We start from the raw sequence: 23,260 nt of genomic DNA on the forward strand, positions 1-23,260 counted from the left end.
AAACAAATAGTACAATTTAAAACTGTAGTGGTGTGTACAACGTGTTTTTTGTTGTTGTTTTTTCTTGTATTATACCACATAATCTTTTACTTCTCCTCCATTAAAATTCATCTCCGACACTCGTCAGTTTCTACAATGAAACAATTCGGCCTCCATTCTTTAAACATCAGTGCCTAACAGCCTGTTATAAACGATCTTAGTATTTTTTCTGTTTATTACAGTTGTGAATATTCTTCATGGAGCTGTTTGTTAAAAGTTCAAGCATATTGTGTCTGAGCTCGAGGGTTGCGAGTGATGTAGATTTTATCTTTCACAGGTAATAATAAATAACATCGGGGAAAAGAACTGTTTTGTATCATATTACAAGATACGGCTTGTACAGTGAGTAATATTTTTTAGAATAGGTACGAAGTTTCGATCCACTGGTGCAATCATTCTTTGGCACACAAGTTGCAATATAGTTAATCTGTAAATAAACTAAACGAAAGGATTAAAGAACTGTCTTGCAAGTTTTGAGTAGTCTCTACATAGTTTTCTGAAATCAAAACTTTAATAGTTCATCTCTTTTTAACTGTGCCGTTAATATTCTGTCGCAAGAGAGCCCAGCTCCAACAAGCATTATTTTCCTTTGTAGAAAAGTCAACTTGCAAGTCGTAATTTTACATTCTGTAAATACATTTTCCCACTATTATCATCAGGTACATGACATCAGCTTGTTGAAACGCTGTATATTTATGACAAAGTTTTGTTCCCTACCCACACAAGCTGACTTTAGTGCTTTATTTTCTATTCGTTGGTAAAAGGGCAGCCCAAGAGTTAGTGGTGGGTGGTGATGACTAGCTGCCTTCTCTCTAGTGTTACACTTCTAAATTAAGGACAGCTAGCGCAGACAACCCTTATGTAGCTTTGCGCAAAATTCAAAACAAATCAAAACAAATATTTTCAAGAATTATATCTTTCTACGGTCAATAAGCAGTCTGTTTAAGAATGTTTAATTTAGGTGTTTATGTTAAATATAAAAGACTTGAATATGACAGACACATTAGACGTTGTAGTGAACAGAATTATTATTATTATTGGCGATATATTAAGATATAAATAATAGGAATCTAAATTATGATGTAATAAGTTAATTGATTATGGATAGCTGAATCTTTATAATTTCATTATTTTTTTCACTCTTTTATATTATCTTCAACGAATATGTAGCAGAGTGATCGAGGATTTGGTCATAAATACACTTAAATTAATGCACAAGTGTCTTGTTTTGTATTAGAATTTGAAAGGGGGAAGAGAAGTGTAATGGGGTGGAAAACCTTGTGTATTAATGCGTTTGTACATAATTTTTGCTTCGGAGGAAGGCTGAGAGTTTGAAATTGCTATTGGATCTAATCAATACAGCTGTGTTGCTCTCAGAGACAAGTGTAATGACACGAGAAAAATTGATAATTTCAGTGTATGATATAGATATTTCCACAGGTAAAAACAACAAAGGTTTGACATAATGTACTAAATTGTTTTAGTGTTACTGTATTACTACTAATGTGAACAGTTTTACACTTAGTAAATGTAACCTTAGTATGTATAAATTATATTCACAGTCCAAAATGTTTTAAATTAATATAAATTGTAATATGTCAAAATTTTGACTGTATTTGTAAGCTGTAATGTTTTCCTTTCTTTGGGCTCATTGTTTTAAATTATTTGGTGGAAAGAAGGCCAGTTACATATTTTTTTCATAAGGTTTATTACAGACTAGTTGTACCTATGTACCTACCTAAGTTTATATTGCTTATTACTAGGGCATATGTATGTAATAATTTTAATAACCAGCAAAAAGTAATTATTTTAGTAAAAGGAAAAGTAATAAACTATGGCTTTAAAACAATGTAATTTACTGGAACACATTGAAGTATTTGATATATTTAGGAATAGGAAAAATGAAGACAAAAGTGCAATAACTATGCTCAAGGCTTAATAAATACTTGTACATCATAGTGTTTAGGTTCGAATTTATTGTTAATAAGTACAGTCTATACTGTATAATTAAACAGAAGTTACAAGTCACATAAGGTTGTTGTTGTTGTTTTGGAATTTCGCACAAAGCTACTCGAGGGCTATCTGTGCTAGCCGTCCCTAATTTTGGAGTGTAAGACTAGAGGGAAGGCAGCTAGTCATCACCACCCACTGCCAACTCTTGGGCTACTCTTTTACCAACGAATAGTGGGATTGACCGTCAAATTATACACCCCCACGGCTGGGAGGGCGAGCATGTTTAGCGCGACGCGGGCACGACCCTCGGATTACGAGTCGCACGCCTTACGCGCTCGGCCATGCCAGGCTATGTCACATATTTAATATTTAAATATTTAAATATTTGACTCTTATTGCAGTTGTAATTTGTTATTTTTTGGGAAATTATATTTCCAGACAACCCTAGATTGAGCTGTGTTTGGTAGCACGTAAGCTGCTAAAAGCAGTTTCTTGTACTTACAATCTCTCCTTATAAAATTGGCATGTCTAGCCAAGCACAGCTACTTTGCAACTTCTTCCTACACTACTGTGTAAGGAAAGTATTCAGAATAGGTGTATTCTGGAGATAGAAGGGTTACTTCATACATGTATTTCTTTAAAAACATTTGCTGTTATTAAGAGTGGTCAAAAATGATATTGAAGTTTACAGAATTATCTGAGATATTGATAAAATAATAACCTCTGATTTCTGTGTGTTGGATTTGAATGAAAACAAAATGAAAGTTTGAGATCTTGAAGAAAAAAAAATTGAGTTCCAGTTAATACAGTTTGGGTTTTTCTTAAAGGGTGGTTGGCTTATGGCAAAAGTTGTCATTGGCAGTAGTAGAGACTAGCACTAATAAAAGTTTAAATATTCACTTTTTTTAAGGTTAAGTATACGAGAACAGCCTTGAAGAATCAAATTCTATATTCATACATTTGTATAGCTTTGGTGGTTTTATGTTGTAAAAATAATAATTACTTTAAACAGCATACTTGCACATGTAACAAACCTTGCGTCTCTATGTTAAGCGGTTTTTCAAACGTTTTCCAAAACAGTTGGATACCTTTTGCAGAATATATTTAATAGGGATGAAGTAGGTAGTTTAGTTTTCTAAGAAAAATGACATAACGAATAAAACACCGCTCACTTTTCAGCTCTACTTCTGACGAGGATGTGTGCTGGCACTGATATTATATTTGTATACAAAGTAGTTGATGAAAGGTATATTTGCTGGTGGAGAAAAGATCGAGGATAATGAAAATAGAATCTGAAATACTAGGTATGCTGTCAATACAAGAATTCTGGATAAAACTGAAGAAATTCATTGGCTGCTTGACAGTTTGTGTGTGTGAGTAAACTGAGACTATGGATTGAGAAAAAATTTTAACAAAATTAAAACAGTGGAATTTTACGATCTAAGAAAGTTTCCAGGATATGCATTTAAATAAAGGTAAATAAATGGAACTTGTATAGGAGTTTACGTATTTAGGAAGGAATATCAGTAGTTATGAAATTGTGAGAAAGAGATAAAACAAATTATAGGAGTGACAAAAACAGCATTCTTCGATCTCAAAGAATTTCTCAGAAGAAATGTCAAACAAATATTAAAGAACTAAATGTTGTGTATACTATATCTTATTCTATACAGAGTTTAAACCTAGAATTTGTTGGCTGAAACGAAACTATAATTGGATTCGCTCGTTGTAAACGAATATTGACGACCAGCTACACAGTGAAGACTAGGGAAGATGTATGGATTGGAACATTGAAACAGAAAAAGACAACTGTGGAAATACACAGGTAACAAATGATGAGTACTTTTAAATCTAGGTGAGGATTGACAGAGATTGTAATGGGTAAAATCGAAGGAAGAGCGAAAGATAGGCAAATACTCATTTGGCTCATGAAGTTAAAATACGGAAATGGAGAGTAAAATCTTGAATTAAAATAGTTGGTTCAGATCTGAGAAATAGAGAACAATGGAGAACCATAATTTGGATAAAAATAACAAAGATGAAATTGACATGTCTAAGTAAAAATATCAAATTATTTTTTTATCTTCTATCCAAGTTTTTTTTTTTCCCTTACATCTTGCGGAACAAGGTTCATTCATTTAATGGAGTTTTCATTCTCAGAACAGGGGAGGGGTAGGGAAAATGATGAATGATGGATTAATAATGCGACAACATAACATAAACTACCCCAATATAGTCTTATAAATTATTAGTAAAATTTTAGGGCTGATTTCTTAGTTAATGCATTTTCCATCAATCCCTCAAATAGTAATTATATAATTCGACATTTATAATAGTAAAACATCGTGTCTGTGTGACTGCCATAGCTCCAAGAGGAAAGAACCTAGAAGCCTAAAATTTTACACCCGTACTAAGTGCACTGTGAGGGTATGCATCTGGATATTATTACTTATCCACGTGTGGGTGCGCGTATGTGTAAGCAAGTGAAAAACCAAATAGAAAACAAGTGGTTCCTTGTATAACAACTTGTAATATACAGAAAAGTCAGTGCGATTTTGCATTCTAACAATGACTTTTATGTCATGTCGCTTAGCAATAAGAGTGTGTAAGTTATACACCTGTGTTAAACTTGGTTCAGAACGCACGCACTGACATAGTCAACTAGAATACATCAACGTAATAGTCCGAGCTAAGCCTGGTTCTTTCTCTAGTTTATAATGATATAAAAGTATGTCTATAAGCATGTGACCACCATAGCCTCAAGAAGAAAGAACCTAGAAACCTGAAATTTTGCATCCCTACTAAATGGACCTTGAGAGTGGTGCATCTGGTTATTATTATTTCTCCAAGATAAAAGAGGTTCCTTATATTATGAATATAAATCACAAACAGACACGCACGTGTGTTTGTGTGCTTGCACACATGCGAATAAGTAACAATACACAGTTACATGCTTTTAGGATGCACTTAGTTTGCTTGCAAAATTTCAGGTTTCTAGATCCTTTCTTCTTGGAGTTATAGCGGTCACACAAACACGGCCTTTTATTATTATAGATAAGTATAACAATATTATTGAACTTACTTATCATTGAATGTTACTATCCAGTGGATCAATGGAAAGTTTAGATATTTACGACGCTTAAATCTAGGATTCGATTTCCCGTGACGGATAGAGCGAAGACAGCCCACTGTAAAGCTTTGTGCTAGAAAAAAAAAAAGTAACACCAATGACTTAATAATGGTCTATGCTACAGGAGCTCAAATTTTTCTGTTATTAAAAAACCTGAGGAAACTCAAGAATAAAATAAAAAAGTGGAAAAATAACCGGCACATACATGGTTTTTAAAACTATTGTATCACTTTTTTTTGTACTGAGGAGAAGCTCTTAATACAACAAAAAGTTTCACTTCATATTGATTTATGCGCAATTCACGTGTTATTCCCCTTACCTATTTCTCTGTCTATTCAAAGTTGTTGCTCCAATTAAAAAATATTTTCTTCATTTGATACCAGAGGGGCGCATGTTTTGTCATGTGCGATCGTAGCTGTGAAAGTGTTTTATCTCGCTGTGTAAAAATCTTTTTCAGGAATGGTAATAACTTAGTAGGACGCACCTGCTTATATCGAAAAAAGGATAATTTAGCATAGTTCTGAAAGCAATAGTGTAAGTGCAAATTTTAAAATGCATCTTCGTGCACGACCTGTTGGATTGGCATTAGTGTTAATATTTTTAATAGCACTGGGAACCATTATTTTAAGAGCTGTTTTAATTGAAAAACCGCATACTCCTTCAAAATGTACAAGTATGGATGCTGATTTTATCAGTGAGACAAGAGGACTTTCATTAAAATTAGCAGAAACAATTCGATTTAGAACTATTTCTTGGTCTGCGCGACAGTATGAAAGGGAAGAATTGAAGAAATTTGGAGAATTTATAAGGAAAAGTAAGTCTTCTGAACTCTAGTGCAGCGGTTTCCAAACTATCGCGACACATTAATATGTCACAGCAAATTGCTAGGTATGTTGCTACTGTTTCACCGAATAAAGAATAAGAACATAAAAACTTTTAACAAACAACTAGACCATGTGGGAGCATGGGTGTTATCAGTAAAAAGAATTTGGGAGCTACTAGTACTACTATAGTATATAGTGTATCATATACTGATTGACATTTCTGGATTTAATATTTTTATGAAATGAGTACACTTATTTTATTTTTAAACCAGTTAGTGTTAACTTGCATGAAAATTTATAAACTGTAATATTACACTATTTGATACTGTACACATGTACTATAATTGTTTAGCACTGAAGGCGACATCACATCTAAAACTACACAGTCTTTTAAAGTAATAAAATAATTGTTTGACAAAAGTTTTCAGGATCTAAAAGATTTATAACTCAAGTTTTATAATTTAGCTTTTCAAAGTACATTGAGGAATATTTTAATAACCCACAAATTTATACACATATATTTAAAGAATACTGTTTAGTTTTTGTGCAATGTCATTCACCAAGTACATAAATTCTACATCATACAAATAAAAAAAATATGTAGTTGCGAGGAAAATGAAATGCAGAACTTTATATCTAGAATATGTAAAAGCTTTTGCATCATCTTCATAATATTTTGAAAGCAAGTTACTTAAGTGACTACTCAGAATTTGCAATAAAACAAAATAATATATTATATTTTACAGAAAGAAGTGAAACTTTTCAGGTTCTTTATATTTTGATATTCTTATGATCTAAGAAGAGCTAAGGACTTGTTTGTTTTCCATGCAGTCAAAGTTGGGGGGTTTGAAATGGAGTGATATGGTTGGAAATGGTGAATTAAATATTAAATTAAAAATATAATTATTAGAAGCTCATGTCTGGATTTGCATAAAAGAATCTCTGAGAGGTGCATCCTATGGAATAGTTTATTTAATGAAGTATGTTGAATTTGAAATAGTTAAAATGCCATTTTAACTTAACATACAGATGACAAGAGATCATTTGTTCTTTACACATCTACCAGTTAAATAAATAATAATTTAACCCCCCCTTTATTTTTAAGAAAATGATTAATTACCTTCTTAAACTTCTGAATTACAGCAGCAATAACTTCTGTAAGGGCTTTGTCTCTCTCTGAACTAAATAATTGGTTTAAACTATGCTTACCATGACCTATGACCTTAGACATCTCATTGAGGTTGTCATTCAGTTTGTGTAAATCTCTTGAAATTTGTTTAAAATTTAATAATTTGAGAGCTGTAATACACTTCCATATAGTATGTACTAAATAAATCAAAGTACATAGGACATTGTTTATTGCTATCAAAAAAGTAGAAATTTTTCTAACTTAGAGGTGCTTATATTTATGACTGAGTAACAAATATTTCCTAGTTATGCCAGTGATCACTGTGGTTTCTTTTTGTGTGTGTAGTGATAGCAAGTTTGTCCATTTGAGTTTCTATACATAAAGACACACATACGATCCTTTAAAGTTCATAGTTCACTAGCTGGATTAGCCTTTTTACTCAAGTTTCAAAATGCTAATCTTATGGTTGAATAAATATTAAAACTATTTATATTACCTAAGTTTGAACTGATGGAAGTAAAAAATTATTTTTCTCTAGGTTTTCCTCTGATCCACTCTACTCCTTATATTAACAGAGAAGTTATCAATGAGCTGAGTTTGTTGTACACTGTCAAGGGAACCAATTCTTCACTGAAACCATATTTGCTAGCTGGACATTTGGATGTGGTTCCTGTAGATTCCAGTCTCTGGGAAGTACCTCCGTTTGATGGTAGGGTGGTCAATAAAACCTATGTATATGGCAGAGGGACAACAGATGCTAAACATATTGTAATGGTAAGAATGTCAGATGGTGATGATATTGTTTTTACTTGTATTTTCAGTAGTGTATTTGTTGGGGAAATAACTTCTGAAGAGACTATAAGCTAGCTTGTATTCCAAAGATAAGTCATGTTGTTAATAGCCTTCCTTTTTTTTTTTTTTTAAACTTATGATGATATTTGTTATACAACAGACTAACCACACTTGCCCAATTCACATTTGAAACAAATTGGGAATACTGTTAATATACTTGGTAAGTACTATAGTTTATTTTAATGCTACTGATTTAAATTTTTTCAGGGAGAATCTTGCAGCCATAATGTAAAGTTGAACTACATTCCACCAAGTTACTAATATAACTATAATACTCATTAGGTAGAGCTTTGTCTGCTAGCTTTTATGTATGAAATACTTAGCCTGATTTTCAGGTGAAGTAAATTGCATTAAGCTGTGAAATAGTGAACTTCATTTCAGGTGAAATAAATGTTATAAGGCTGTGAAATAGTTGACTATGTTTTTTGTTTCTTTTTCCAATGGACGTGTCATTGTACCTGTTAAGAAATCAATCTGCATTGTGGATACATTATAAAGTTTTTAATAGTACAGCTCCATATTTAGGTGGGACTTATTGAAACTTTGTTTCCTTGCTGTTTGTTCTAAATACAACTGATTTGCAGGTTTGTTTATGTAAATCTGTATATAATATACACAACTTTAGATAAATATAAATGAATTGCATGTAAGGATTAGCAGGTTAGCTGGTTGGAATTGTGGGATCTTTTCGGTGGGAGGAGGAAACATTTTGGATTAAGTATGAAAGGGTTTGGCATATTTGCAAGGATTATTAACTTGGTTGTAATGGAATGTTTAAACTAGGACTAGATTTTGGTGAGGGGAAAGATAAGCTGAATAAAACATATTGAAATGTTTTAGCATAGGAAATCAGTATAAAAATAGTTATTAGAATAAGCTTAACTGTCACTTATAAGAAATAAAGTAGACGACTTTAGAGAATTAGTAGGAATGAAGAATTTTGATGTAATGGGAATAACTGAAACATGGTTAAATGTAGAAGATTTTGATGATAGAAGTTTCATCAAAATACAAGTTATGTGTTATTTAAGGGAGGTGTAGGAATGGCTTTATATAAAAAGTGAGAGTTACATCTTGTTGAAATTGGAAATGTTAAGGATAATAGCAAGGAGATTGAACCCATTCGGGTTTCTTTTAGTAGATATCAAGGGATAAAGCTTTTGGTATGAATTTGTTAGAGACCTTCAGATGAAACTAATGAAATTAGTGAAAAACTTTATAGTGAGATTAAGATTTTGTTTGTTAATGAAGTCATGATTATGGGTATTTTTTTTTTATTTCAGACATAATGATTTGGAAATGCTAGAGCCAAACCATGAAGGAGAAAGTTTATGGAAACTGTTCAAGATGGATTTCTTCAATCGGTTAATGAACCTATTAGAAATAATGCTGTTTCAGATTTATTAAGTTCTAATAGAGAAACAGTTAAAGATGGAAACTGGGGAACACCTAGGTACAAGTGATCATCACTGTATTAGGTGCAATATTTTTGCTGCATATCAGGAATAATGATATTTTGATTCCAAATTTCAAAAAATCAAATTTTGAAGGGATGCAACAAGAATTATCTGTAGTGAATTGAGCAGTTGCATTATTTGGAAACACTGAGCAAATGTAGAAGATTTTTCTACATTCAAAATAAATATATTCCTTACAGAAAGAAAAGGGTATGTGCAAATAACAAAATCAGGTTGGCATGCAAAGGGTATAAGCAATACAATTAAAGAAAAGCATCAGAAAAATTAAGCAAGTAAACTGACTGGTATTACAGAAGATCAAGAAAGTTAGTAAAACAGAAAATTAGGACATTCAAGAACATGTATTAAAAAATGTTTGACTGAAAAACTTAGAAATTAACAGTAAGGATTTTTAAGTACATTAGGGATAAACAAAATGTTAAGATGTGGATAGGACCATTGAGGGATGGTAAAGGAAGGCTTGTATCTGATGAGTATGAAAAGACTGGGTTATTAAATCCTGCTTTTTCTTCAGTTTTTACTTCTTGAGCAATTGATGGATGGAAACAAAGTTGAATAAGACAATTGCATAAATTCTGAGCATGTTAAAATAAAATTGGAGAGTTTAAAGAATGGTAAGGCTCCAGGGCCAGATAATATTTTTACAAAGGTGGTCAAGGATTGGGTATGTGAGCCACTTGTCACAGTTTTTTTTTGTAAGGTTTTTATAGTGGCTATGTACCAACAGATTGCAAATTAACTGATGTTACTCCTGTCTTCAAAGGACATAACAGAAGCTGTCCCAGTAATTATAGATCTATTAGTCATAGATCAGTTGTGGGAAAAGTTTTAGAAATTCTCATAAAAGATACTTTGCAAAGTCTTTTAACAAAGTTTAGAATTTTATCAGACTGTTAACATGGCTTCATTAAGAGAAAATCTTGCCTTATGAATCTCTTGACATTCTTTGAAAATGTTACAACTTATATAGATGAAGGTAAGGGTGTAGATTTGGTGTATCTGGATTTTCAGAAAGTAATTGACAAAGTGCCAAATAAAAGGCTTTTAAAGAAATTAATCTTTTGGGGATGAGTTAACTAATTGAAGAGCAGAGTGGTTTGGTGGAAGAAAGCAGAGGATTGTTATAAACAGAGTTCATTCAAACTGGATTAATGTTGCATGTTGTGTACCTCCAAGCTCATTCTTAGGGCCATTGCTCTTTTTATTTTAAGTTAATGACATAGGTGAAGAAATGGTTAATAAATTACTTAAATTTGCAGATGATATCAAGGACTTGGGTGTTGGTGACTGTGAAGAGGATACTGCTGCTTTACAAAAGGATTTAGATAATTTAGTGAATTGGGCAAATAAATGTCGAATGGGTTTGAATTATAATTGCAAGATTATGCATGTGGGTTATCATAATTCGAATTATAAGTGTAATCTGGATGGCAATAACTTTAACAGTATTATAATAGAAAAGGATCTTGGTGTAATGGTTGATCAGTGTCTTAAGTCATTCAAGCAGTGTGATGTTGGTAGTGGTAGGGCAACTAGGATTTTAGGTTGTATCTACAGAAATATTGAATACAATTCCAAAGAGGTCATAATTTTATTGAATAAGTCACTGGTTAGGCCACATTTTGAGTATTGTCTTCAGTTTTGTGCTTCTTACTTTAGGAAAGACTGAATTGTTGGAAAGGGCTTAGAGAAGGGTTTCCAGAATGGTACCTGTGATGGAGCGGTTGTCATATGAGGAGATATTAAAATCCTTAAAATTTTTTCTCTTGAAAAAAAAAAGAGTTAGAATTTGATTAAAGTATTTAAGATTGTAAAAGGAATTGATAATTCTGATGCATCAACATTTTTCATACTAATAGTGGTAATTATAGAACTAGTTGACCCAAATACAGATTTAGACAAATTAAAAAGCTACCTTAGACTAAGACAGTTTTATTTTTCAAATAGGGTGCTTAGTCTATGGAATGGGTTGCTTTTAAATGTTGTGAAGGCAGTAAATTTGAGAGAGTTCAAAAGAAAGATTGGTATGTATGAATAATAAGGGCTGACTTTAAATTTTTTATAATTTATGTATTTAATAGTTTATTTGACTTGGAGGATGAGACAGCCAAGAAGGATCAACAGGCACTTTGTTGTCCCTAAACATTACGTTATTGTGTTATTTTACATCTAAACAGTATTACTATTTTCACAGACATTAAAATGAATTATTTGAATATATGTTAAAGAAACTGATGCTAAGAAGTTGCTGCAGTCAGTGCCAAAGCAGTTGTCTTGTTTGATTAAGGACACGTTTTATAAACTAGTTTATCTTCTTGTCCAATAAGGGAGAATTTTCTAAAATAATTATAATCTTTTGCAGTTTTTTTAAGGTGTTATAAAGGAAGATTTTTTTAAAATAAGAATAATTAACTTTTTGTTTTGTCTTTTCAAACTATTCAATTTCATCATTCATGTTTGTTTTAGAACAGTACTTGTATTTATAAAAGTATGAAACTTTTCTTACAGGGAATTTTGGAAGCTTTGGAGTTTCTTCTAGAAAAAGGATATCAACCTAAAAGATCTTTCTATATTGCATTTGGCCATGATGAAGAGGTGTGTCATGTTGTTACTCCTTCAGTGACTTGCAGCTAAGTTTTATGTTTAAAGAGTAATAATTCCAAAGTATACACATCAATGTTGTTATAACCTCTGTACACTGTATATGGAGTGTAGAAGTACATAAAAGTATAAGATTGTATTTATGTATTGTGATGGACTATTTAGGTAACATAATAGTATGCAAAGCAAACAAGTCACCTGTTGGGATTTACAGTGCTAAAATCAGGGATTTGATTCTGCTCTGTGGATGCAGCAGATAGCCTGATATGGCTTTACTATGAGAAAAACACACGTGTGTGCACGCAAAGCAAACAATGTAGGGGTCTTTGTATAGAATACATTGTTATTTAATTTATACCTCTGGTTTTTGAATGCCTCTGCATTACTTTTGTAAAAGGGATGAGCAACCAGCCTTTGCTAATGAAGGTATTTTGCATTTATCTTCTGAGTTAAAGATCTGAGATTACAATTTATTTATTTCTGAGCATGACAAATGGACAGAAAATAGTCTTGTAAGATAAAAGTTACTGAATACAACTCTAAATGTAACTGTGTGCATGTTCATGTATAAGGTTACACAAATCAAACTTTTCTAGCTGCAGCAGTAGGGTAATACTGAACTGAGTAGAAAGATGTATATTAATTATTCAAAATGTTTTACTTAAATTTAAGTTTCATATTTTATGGCATTTGTATTATTAGTGTGTCCACAAAGGTAGAAAATTTGTACACTGAAAGAGTTTAATAAAATTGAAATTTGAATAAAAAACACATGTTGAATGTTAAGTCTAGATGTACAAAGTGTTAATAACTTGGATTCTTCTTGTTTTTAGAAAGCCTATAAATAACATTTCATTGAAAAAAGCAAGGAAAAATGAATATTTTGTTTTCTTGGCCATCTTGTAATTAATTGCAAAAATTTATCATGCATTTTACTGTACTTTATTAAAAATATCATTGAATAAATATAAAGGATATCCATGCAAGCTACATCACTTTTACAGTTTGAAGTCATGGCACCACTACCACATGTTGATTTGTAGTTTGGCAATGTAATCCAGTTACTGACAGGTGTGCAACATGAGCTTTGTTCAGAACGTTACTTATACTAAACCACCATGTTAAGTGATATTTGAAATGGATGAATATTTTTATCTGTATCTATATTTATGTATTGAAAATGATTGGGGCAGAATTACCTGTAACTGTACTTTTCAGTTTCATATATTGTGACTCATCTGTAGGTCACTGGTGTGAATGGAGCAGCACACATTTCAAAAGCCCTGCAAAAATGTGGTGTTCAACTGGAGTATGTTCTTGATGAAGGTATGATGGTAATTAGTGGAGCCATTTTAGGAGTCCATGTGCCAGTTGCAATGTAAATACTTTTTTACTACTGAATCAAATTATAGATTGAATATAAACAGTTTTTAGTGTACTTATGATTGCTAAGTGAAAATGTTGAAGTGTTAGTAATATCTTAATGTTAAATGAGTACTACATAATATTATATACAAGTATAAACTTAGTAATTCCACTGTTAGAGGTGATGGGATAAAGAAAAGCAATATTAGATATTAATCTTCCTCAACAAAGAGAAAGCTAATCACTAAATACAGCCGTGATTCACAAATATTTACTAACTCTTGTTAAACCCCTATAAAGTTAAATTTCAACAAATGTAATTGGCAATTTGATCTAAAATTACTACCTTATTGGAGAAATAAATTGCCTCCAACTTTTGTATATTAAATTTATAATTTTTTATACTGCCATTTGAACTCAACATCAAATATATTTATTATCATTTCCACTAATAATTTTGAAAATTTCCAATGTACCTACAAATTTTTTTTTTTTTTTTGAGATGATGATAAGGTAAGAGATCTCTACTTATCTTCATCTGATAATTCACCCATTCCTGATATTGTCCTAGTCCTCTCTTCTAAACTTTTCAAATGACTCTGTATCCTCTTCCAAAATAGGTACTGTAAATAATTCCCCAAATAGTATAAACTATCCTATTTTAATATCTGCAGCCAAAATATATTACACTAAGTAATTAAGACTAACCTGCTGCTGGAAACATTATTTCAGTGTGTCCTAAATGTTACTGCATTTGTTGTGTTCAGTATTGTACAACTGTACAAAAACAGCTATGCAATAATACATGATGCATGTCAGTTTTGTTTTTAATTATGTGATTATGTAGGGTTGGAATAACAGAAAAGGGATCCTTAAATGTAAAGCTTACAGTTAATGGCACTCCAGGGCATTCTTCTCTTCCACCTCCAGAAACTGCTATCATCATCTTGGCTAAAGCCTTAAGCAAGTATGTTTTTGCAGATAGTTATATTTTCTGTATTCACTTTAGTGCACTGCTTTTCAGATATTCTCATGTTTTGTTGTGCATTATTTAGCTGGCCAGCAATGTAACTGTCAATAACACAGGCGTATGATGGTTTTTATTGTCATGAAATGTTCACATGTTCTATAGTGATTCCTGTACAATGAATCCAAAAGTGATAACTGCTTTTCTTCCTAATGTACAAATTTTTCACAAAACATCACATGAAAGAATCAGGTCACATTTTGTTATGCTTAAAATGTTGATAACCATTTGGCAATGGATTTATTTAGAGGAGTCTCAATAGGAGACTCATATCAATTCTTCTAGAACCAATGAGAAATACACTAGCATATAAATGGGTAACAAGTCACATGATGTGTCATTTCTGAATAATATTTGTTTTTGCATGCACTTTGATATTATTTTTTTTTCTTTTCATTGTAATTTGTCATTATGGCAGTAAGAGGTTGTATAGATGAAGTAAACATACTCTGTTATTTGTGGTAAATTTGTTGTAAAATAACTTAGCCAACACATTACAGAATCTGTCAAAAAAGCATATATAATTAAACTTGGGGACCAAGACAAATCATGGGGTCCAGACAAAGTTTGTACTATTTGTGTTGAAGACAAAAGGTAATAAAAAGTCAACTTTTCAGAGTTCCAACAGTGTTGTGAACCTTGAAACTACAAAGGTGACAGCTATTTCTGCTCATGTAATATGTAATGTTGTAACACTAGAAATGAAAAGGAAATTTCTTATCCAAACCTGCAATCTGCCATAAGATCTGCTGCTCATGAGTCTGATGTTCCTGTACTTATTCCACCAAATATTCTTCATACCATCTGATTCTGACCCTGATGCCAGTAGAAGTGATGGCAACTTGTTTTCAACCTTAAACATATGGAAAGGTTTTATCAACATATCAGGAAAATGGAGAGAGAGAGAAGGTATCAGGGAATATGAAACATCAGCAGGATGATTACTGCTGGTAAATGAAACAAATTGCTCCAGATGCAAGACAAACAACAATCACAACATGAAAAATGTAGATTTAAAGAAAAATCAAGATGAATGAGCATGCATATTCTTTTGACATCAGTGTTCTTCCCTTATCTTCAATTTGTTTGTATTTTTGTTAACAAACATAATAATGAAAAATGTTCATTGTAGTAAATGTTATAATAATGTGATCAAAGTAATTTTTTTTCTTCCCTGATTTGTAAACAAATATCTACATGATAGAGAAAATAACTACTGTTTTTAAGTCTGAATAGCTGAATTGTTAAAACCAAAACAACTTTTATGAAGTTTAAATTTACAGGCCTGTTTATGTTTAGTTAATGAGCAGTATGATTGTTCTTGGTTGGTATGTTCATGTTTGTACTGTATTGTACAATACAGCTATTCAGACTTAAAAACAGTAGATATTTTCTCTATCATGTAGAGATTTGTTTACAAATCAGGGAAGAAAAAAATTACTCTGATCACATTATTATAACATTTACTACAATGTAGCAGTTACAAAATGAAGAAAGGATCCTGAAATTTAAACAATATGGTTTTTTGTTAATATTTTTAGTGCATTTATGTATATATATAATTATATAACAATGGAAATATTTTTCTTAAAGACTACTATATTAATTTATAATGATTTGATTATTTGCTTAATATAAGGCTGGCTAGAATGTAACAAAGAGTCATATTTTCTATTTATTGTGCTATTACAAATTATATTTGTTTTTTACCCTTTGCGTATAAACATCAACATAATAGGATCACAGGATTTTTGTTTGTACTCCACCTTTCTTGACAGCTTTAGACAATATGTCACGTGAACATTGTAATTTCATTCAAATTAGCAATTCAAAGAACTTCAGTATTTTTTTTTGTTAAAATCTCTACGAAATGGCCACAAATTAGATGGAAAATAGCAGAAGTTTCTTACCACCTATGGTTATCTTTCAAACCCCTTTGTGGCCTAAAAGATACTTAACCAATATAACTGCCACTGATTGAGTTGCATCACAGTGTGCTCCTCATTTTACCAATCACATTGCCATTACAAGGATCATGGCAGCCTCCTCATTTTATTAAACAGTTTATTGATTCAGAGCCTTCTCAAAGAAACCAACAAACGTAATTGAGTGATGTAAAGAACCTTCATAAAAATTAAATGAACCTTTTGTGTTTTGTGTGGCAGTTGTTCTGTGGTAAAGGTAATGTAATTGTGTATACCATTGTATTATGATTAAGTGTTTCAGTAAATAGAAGTCAAGGACATGCTGTTTCCTGACTGTTTTTGAAATTAGATTTTCACATATTCTTCAGAAGCTGTAAAATAGTTTTCAAGCCACTAAATTATCACATTTCTGTTGTTTACATCTGAATATATTGTGTACATACAATTCACATAAAAAAATGTTGATAAATCCATCTATCTGTTTTTTTGGGTTTTTTTATTACACACACAAAAAAAACAACAACCAGAAACTGCATTTTATTTGGTTTATTTTTCCTGCATTTATTTCATGAACCTATTGGTTGGCAGTGACATGGAGACCACCAGCCAAATATCATAATGAATATGTTTCCTTTAAGGTTGGAAGGGTCCTGTCACCCCAGCATGTTTGGAAAAGGACCCGAGAGGACTATGTTAGAGGCTGTGGCACCTTATGTAAGTTTAATTCAGGCTTGTCCATGTAGAAATCTATGTAAGCATTTTCCATCATTTCCATCATCTAGTTTATTATACACTAGAATTGTTATTGGAACATTACGTATGCATATTTATGAGCAAGTATGAATTAGAACTTGCTCAAAAACAGAGTGGTAAACACAGTCAACTAATTACATGCACTCTTCAGCAGCTATTCATCCAATTTCCTTATTCTGTTTCCAGGTTGTGCTTCACCATCATGTTATATGTCTGTCACAAGACTGTGTTATTAATCTTAACTGAAATTAGGTGTACAATTTGTAATTGGTAATGTATTTAAAGAAGTTAAGTTAAATTAAATTGTACAGTTTATAATTGATAATTCATTTAATGGTACTTTACACAATACTTGAAATTATGGGAAGGTTAATCTAAACTTTATCCTGCAGGTTTTCAAATTGAAACCCGTTGCTGTTCACCCAGTCCTCGAGTCTGCCTGCCACATTTCTGTACTTTCTGATACCAGTCTGTATGTTTGTAATTGAAGGTTGGACAGGGCCACTCTGAAATATTGCTGCTGATGAATCTCTAGTGTAGCTTTGACTGGCAGAGCAAGTCTGTAATGGATATCCAAGTTGCTCCAATTATTCAGAAGAGATACAAATAGGTGGAACAAAAGGATGAACAGACTGGCAAATTTCAAGGACTGCGAGTAAGAATAATAGATAAAATAGGAGAATGGAATGCACAGCCTCAGAAATAAAAAAGGAAAGATTGAGGAATTCATAAGAAATCAGTTATAGGCACTTTAGACTGCAAAAGAAGATGACACAAAATGAAAGAAATACATCAGAAATATGTTCTAATGTGGGAAAAAATACAGTGAAAAGTATGATGATTGACAGAATAGTGAGCATGCAGATAAACTAACCACAAGGAGGAGGATATGATATGCAAACAAGATTCAAAGTCAAATGGTAACCTAGGAAAAAATCATAAATGGCATGACTGAGACTAAATAAACGTAACCTTACGCTGACCCAGGACTTTCACCTTGCTTTGGAAAGGCAACTATATCTCCTTGGAATACTTAATGGCAGATGTAGAAGGAAATATTTAAGAAGAATTTGTTCCAACTTCAAATATGTTACTGCAGTACATAAAGATAAAGTTTCACAATTACCAACAAAACTTTAAAAGTACCATAGAATTATAGTGTGTTGTATTAAGTTATATTGTTTGACCAGAGATTTCAAGTAATTTGCTGGCATCTTTTACTTTTGTTAACAAACATTTACTTTCTCTTTACAGGCATCATTCCACTTCAAGATGGTGTACTCAAACATCTGGTTTTTTTCACCATTATTGTCTTGGTAACTATTGAAAATCTGTTTCTATTTTATATTAGCATCTCGGTAACTATACAAGGTGTGATTCAAAAGTTCTAAGACTTCACTTTTATCACAAAGAATAATGTTCATACATCAGTATTGTATGCTATCCCATTCAAAGTAATCTCCCCCAGCTGATACACACTTGTTCCAACATTCCTGCCATTTTCAGAAGCAATGCTGGAAGTCTTCAACTGTTATGCAACTACATTCTGCTTTCACGTTATTGTAAATGATTGGAATGTCATCATATCTTTCCTTTCAAGTTAATTTTGATTTTTGGGAACAAAAAAAATCACACAGGACAAGATTGGAAGAATACAGGGGTTGAGGTATCACTAGAATCTTTTTTCTTGCCAAGAATTCTTGAACAGACACAGCAGTGTATGAAAGCACGTTGTCATGATGAAGAAACCAGTGATCATTTTCTCACAGCTCTCAGCAATTTCTTCTTTCTCCTTCAAGCAAATTAAAACATATTTATAAAAGGCTTGGTTAACTGTATTTCACCTTAGTGACTGTTTCATCAGTGGACAGTGTTGACGGTCACCCATACGTGGATCATCTTTGTCCAATTCCCGGCCATATTGGAAGTGTTTCATCCACTGATAAATGACAGTCTTACTTAAGCAGTCATCACCAAAGGCAGTTCTTAACATTTTGAGGATTTCTGTTCCTCCTTTACCATTATTCACACAAAACTTGACACAAACACATTACTCTTTTTTTTTTTTCTATCCGTTTTTATTGCTACAAGGGCAAGAGATACATTTGTCTTTGAACACATTTTTCACAACACAGGTATAAGGTCTGTTTGTACTTTGTATACACCTCAGTGAAGCTCACTGCCTCTGTACTGGCATCTGTAACAGAAGAAGACTTGGAACTTTTTGATCAGACCTCATATAAAATGTGTTTCTATTTGCCATTATTTCTTTGTTACTTTAGAAAAGTTTTTTAATTCAATTATGAGTATCTTTTAACTATATAAAATGTTTCTATTCTTCATTAGTGTCTTGGTTACTTTAGAAAATCTATTTATTCAATCATTATTGTCTTATTAACTGTAGAAAATATTTTTCTATTTCTAATTATTGTCTTAGTAACTATAGAAAATCTACTTCTATTTGCCAGTGGTGTCTCAGTAACTATAGAAAATCTGTTTCTATTCACTATGTCTTGGTAACTATAGGAAACTTGTTTCTGTTCCCCATTAATGTCTTTATAACTAGAGAAAATATTTTTCCATTTGCTACTGGTGTACTAGTAATTATGGAAAATCTGCTTTTAATCACCACTAGTGTTTCTGTAAGTATATAAAATGCATTTTTATTTGCCATTAGTGCCTTAACTTTGAAAAATCTGTTTTAGATTTATTAGTCTAAATATCAATTATTTGCTGTTAGTGTTTTGGAAACAATAGAAAATTATTTCTATTCACTACTAGTATCTTGGTAACTATACAAATTCTATTTTTAATTGCTATTAGTGTCTTCATAACTCTAAAAAATCATCTTTTAGCTATTTCTTGGTTACTTCAGGAAATTCAATCATCAGTGCTTTGTAACTATAGAAACTATGTTTGTATTCACTATGTCTTGGTAACTGTAGGAAACACACGTGTTTAGTATTAATGTCTGGGTATCTAGAGAAAATCTGTTTCTCTTTGTCGTTAGTGTCTTGGTAACTATAGAAAACCTGTTTCTGTTTGCTATCATTGGCTTAATAACTGTAGGAAACATGTTCCTTTTTGCAGCTAATGTCTTGGTAACTAAAAAAAATTCATTTCTTTTCATCATTAGTATCTTCATAACTATAGAAACTTGATTTCTTTTTACTGTTATAACCATGATAAATACACCTATTTCTTTAATGTAGTAAGCCTATCATACATATAACAATATAATTTTTATATAGTTAATTTTAAAATTTAGTATTTGAGTAGTTGCTTTAAGAGTGTGATTTGGGTAATAAAATAATTATGTAAGATAGCATGGTCATGGTCTCAATAATTCAGTAATTTTTAAAATGATATTTATAAATTTAAAAGAAAATGTAGTTTTTAACTGATATGACATAGGTGTTAGTTAGGTGTCAATTTTATTGCTGTAAACTTAAACACAACATTTACTTTGATACATAAAATGTATCAACATTTCAATGCTATGTGTAGGTATTAAATTCAAATGAAAAAAGTTAATGTGAGTGTTAAATCTTCACTGAATCCAACTTTAAGACCTGTGTAATTGTCTAAACATTGTTCACAACCATGGATAATTGTGTTCTTATTTGAGGTTTTTTTAATTACCTCAGGTTTTTCCATTTAAAGCCCCACACTAATGCCTTATCAAGAACGACAACATCAGTTAACATGGTATCTGGAGGCTTAAAGGTAAATAATGTCAAGCTTGGTGTCTTCTCATTAATTATAGTTAAGTAAACATAATTTTTTGTGATACCTGAAGGGGTAAAGTAAATAGTTATGCTTCGTGTATCCTCATTAACTGTGATTAAGTAAGCATTATTTTTAGTGGCACCTGAATGGGGAAAGGAAAGTTAATCTTTATCTCCTCATTAACTGTAGTTCAGTAAACATCATTTTCCATGGCACCTGAAGGAATAAAGGTAAATGAAGTTAAGATTTGTGTATCCTCATTAAACAATTCCCCATGATAAATGATAGGGTAAAGGTTAATGAATTTCTATTTTATGTTTACCCAGTAAGTATGGTGAAATAAAGATCAATATCCATTTACACAGTATGAAGGTTGTGAAAATGAAGTAACTTGAATTTTGTGTGTGCCTACTAACTATGGTTGAGTGATATTTCAATGAAATGGGTAATTCTTGAATTATAAGTATTAACTTTTGAAAAAATAAGATTATTTATTAGTAATTTGTGTATTGAATGTCACCATTAAATTATTTTGACTTTTTTTGCCTTCTAGTTAAATGTTATCCCTCCATCAGCATCAGCTGTTGTGAATCACAGAATTCATCCAGCACAAACTGTATCTGAGGTAAGGAATCTTTCTGATTTAATACAAAATAATTGTTTCTGTCTTTTGTATAGTTTCTATGTTTGTTCAGTGAGTGTTACTAAATATGTTACATTCAGGACTTTGTTTAGTGTTTCTACTTTTATATTTGTGACCCTTCTAACAGTTGAAGCAACTATGTGAATAGAGGTTTAACAAAGTTCCTATGTTTTATGAATTGATGATGAACTTGCTAACAGGAACTCTGTTTTAGAAAAAAACTAACAATTTGTACAGTTTTATTTGTTACCAACTTTCTGTAGATGCTCCAGTGTTGGAAATAATTAGACCTGATGAAAGGTTGACAGAAATTCTAATGGATAATGTTGAAGGAAGAAGAACAAGGTTCAAGCAGATTCACATGGATGGATAACATTAGAAAATGGATTGAAGATGAGAAGCTCGAATTATGAATGTTTATGTAGACAACAAGAAATAAAGAAAGATGGAAAACTATATTCATCAACTAAGAACTGCATGATTTATTGAAACCCTTTATTGCATATTCCATTTGAAGTGTAATCACTCCTTAATAGCTTGACAGTAATTTCAAGCACACTGTGATTAGTAGAAGTTAAACTGTTGACAACAGTTTTATTGCTTCTCATAGAAAAAGGGTTTTTAATTATATTAAATATTCCACCTTAATTCTGAGAATTTGTGTATTTTCTGTATGGAAACAAACTGAAAAATAGCTTATTCTTTTTTTTCTTTAATACAGGTTCTAGAATATGATCAAAATCTTATAAATGATCAACGTGTAGAAATTGAAGTACTGGATTCAATTGAGCCACACCCTATTTCTCCTCATGGGGATGATGTGTTTGGATTTCAAGTATTACGCAAGAGTATTCATCAAGTATTTCCTACCAGTGCTGTAGCTCCAAGTAAGTTATTACTTCTAGTTTTACACTGACGGTGCTGTAGTGCTTAATATTATATTTTTTCTTATCAATTGAATGTTAAATCTCTCGAAGTAATTTGTAATTTTGCACAAACATTATCTTGCATCCCATAAAGCAAAAGTTTTAAACAGAATTAAGAATCCCTTAACAAAAACTGTTAACTCTTCTTTTCTTTTCCTTTTTTTTAAATCAGTGACCCAAAATCCAATAGGTTACAACTTCATTATTAAAAATTTTGAGCTGTAACTTTTGATCTTGTCTTATTTCAGCCATGCTTATAGCAAACACAGATACCAGGTGGTACTTGCCTTTGTCCAAGGTTATCTATCGTTTTAGCCCTCTTGATATCCTTCCTGATGATTTGAGCCGTTTCCATGGAAACAATGAAAGAATAAGTATTAAAAACTATGAGCAGGTAGTTAATTTCTATTATCACATGATGATAAATTCTGATGAAGAGAAGCTTGAAAACAAGCATGGACATAGTGATGAACTGTGAAACAAACTGCAAAACCTTAGGAATTGATGGAAGGAATGTTATCTTGTCTTTGAGAGGACTTGAGAAAATTTTGCAGATAAATATAAGATTATGACATAATCAGGCTGTTTTGTACATGATTGAGCTAGTACTGTACATTAAGTTCTCTACATAACTATTAACTACTTAACTCCATTTGTTGAAACGTTAATTCACTAAATGTTTTCTTAAAATATCTCTTGTTAAATTCATTCTTTTAAAAGTATCATCTATGTGCAATCTTGTTTTCAGAAAATGTTCCTTTAGTTAAAAGTACAATTTTAAAAATTTTCTGTAGCTACAACAATTTATAATTTACATCTTAGGTCATCTACCATGGAAGTCAATTTTGTAAAAGGCACATATAAATTTGCAGGTTTTATAAATGAA

The 23,260-nt window shown here is 31.5% G+C and overlaps 1 protein-coding gene across 2 annotated transcripts; it reads left to right on the forward strand.

Moving 5' to 3' along the window:
- The first annotated feature begins 5,513 nt into the window (after nucleotides 1-5,513).
- On the forward strand, nucleotides 5,514-23,260 carry LOC143247076 (N-fatty-acyl-amino acid synthase/hydrolase PM20D1-like). Of its 2 annotated transcripts, XM_076494474.1 has the most exons (11): nucleotides 5,514-5,936; nucleotides 7,614-7,849; nucleotides 11,914-12,000; nucleotides 13,251-13,384; nucleotides 14,219-14,338; nucleotides 16,962-17,037; nucleotides 18,331-18,392; nucleotides 20,724-20,802; nucleotides 21,359-21,430; nucleotides 22,170-22,335; nucleotides 22,623-23,260. In XM_076494474.1, exons 1-11 carry the CDS (start codon nucleotides 5,675-5,677, stop codon nucleotides 22,850-22,852), a joined length of 1,524 nt encoding a protein of 507 aa, XP_076350589.1. In that variant the 5' UTR covers nucleotides 5,514-5,674; the 3' UTR covers nucleotides 22,853-23,260. The 2 variants fall into 2 exon arrangements, with proteins under 2 accessions (XP_076350589.1, XP_076350590.1); XM_076494475.1 differs by lacking the exon at nucleotides 14,219-14,338.

This window comes from Tachypleus tridentatus, chromosome 3 (genome assembly GCF_004210375.1).
Source record: "Tachypleus tridentatus isolate NWPU-2018 chromosome 3, ASM421037v1, whole genome shotgun sequence".
NCBI lineage: Eukaryota > Metazoa > Arthropoda > Merostomata > Xiphosura > Limulidae > Tachypleus > Tachypleus tridentatus.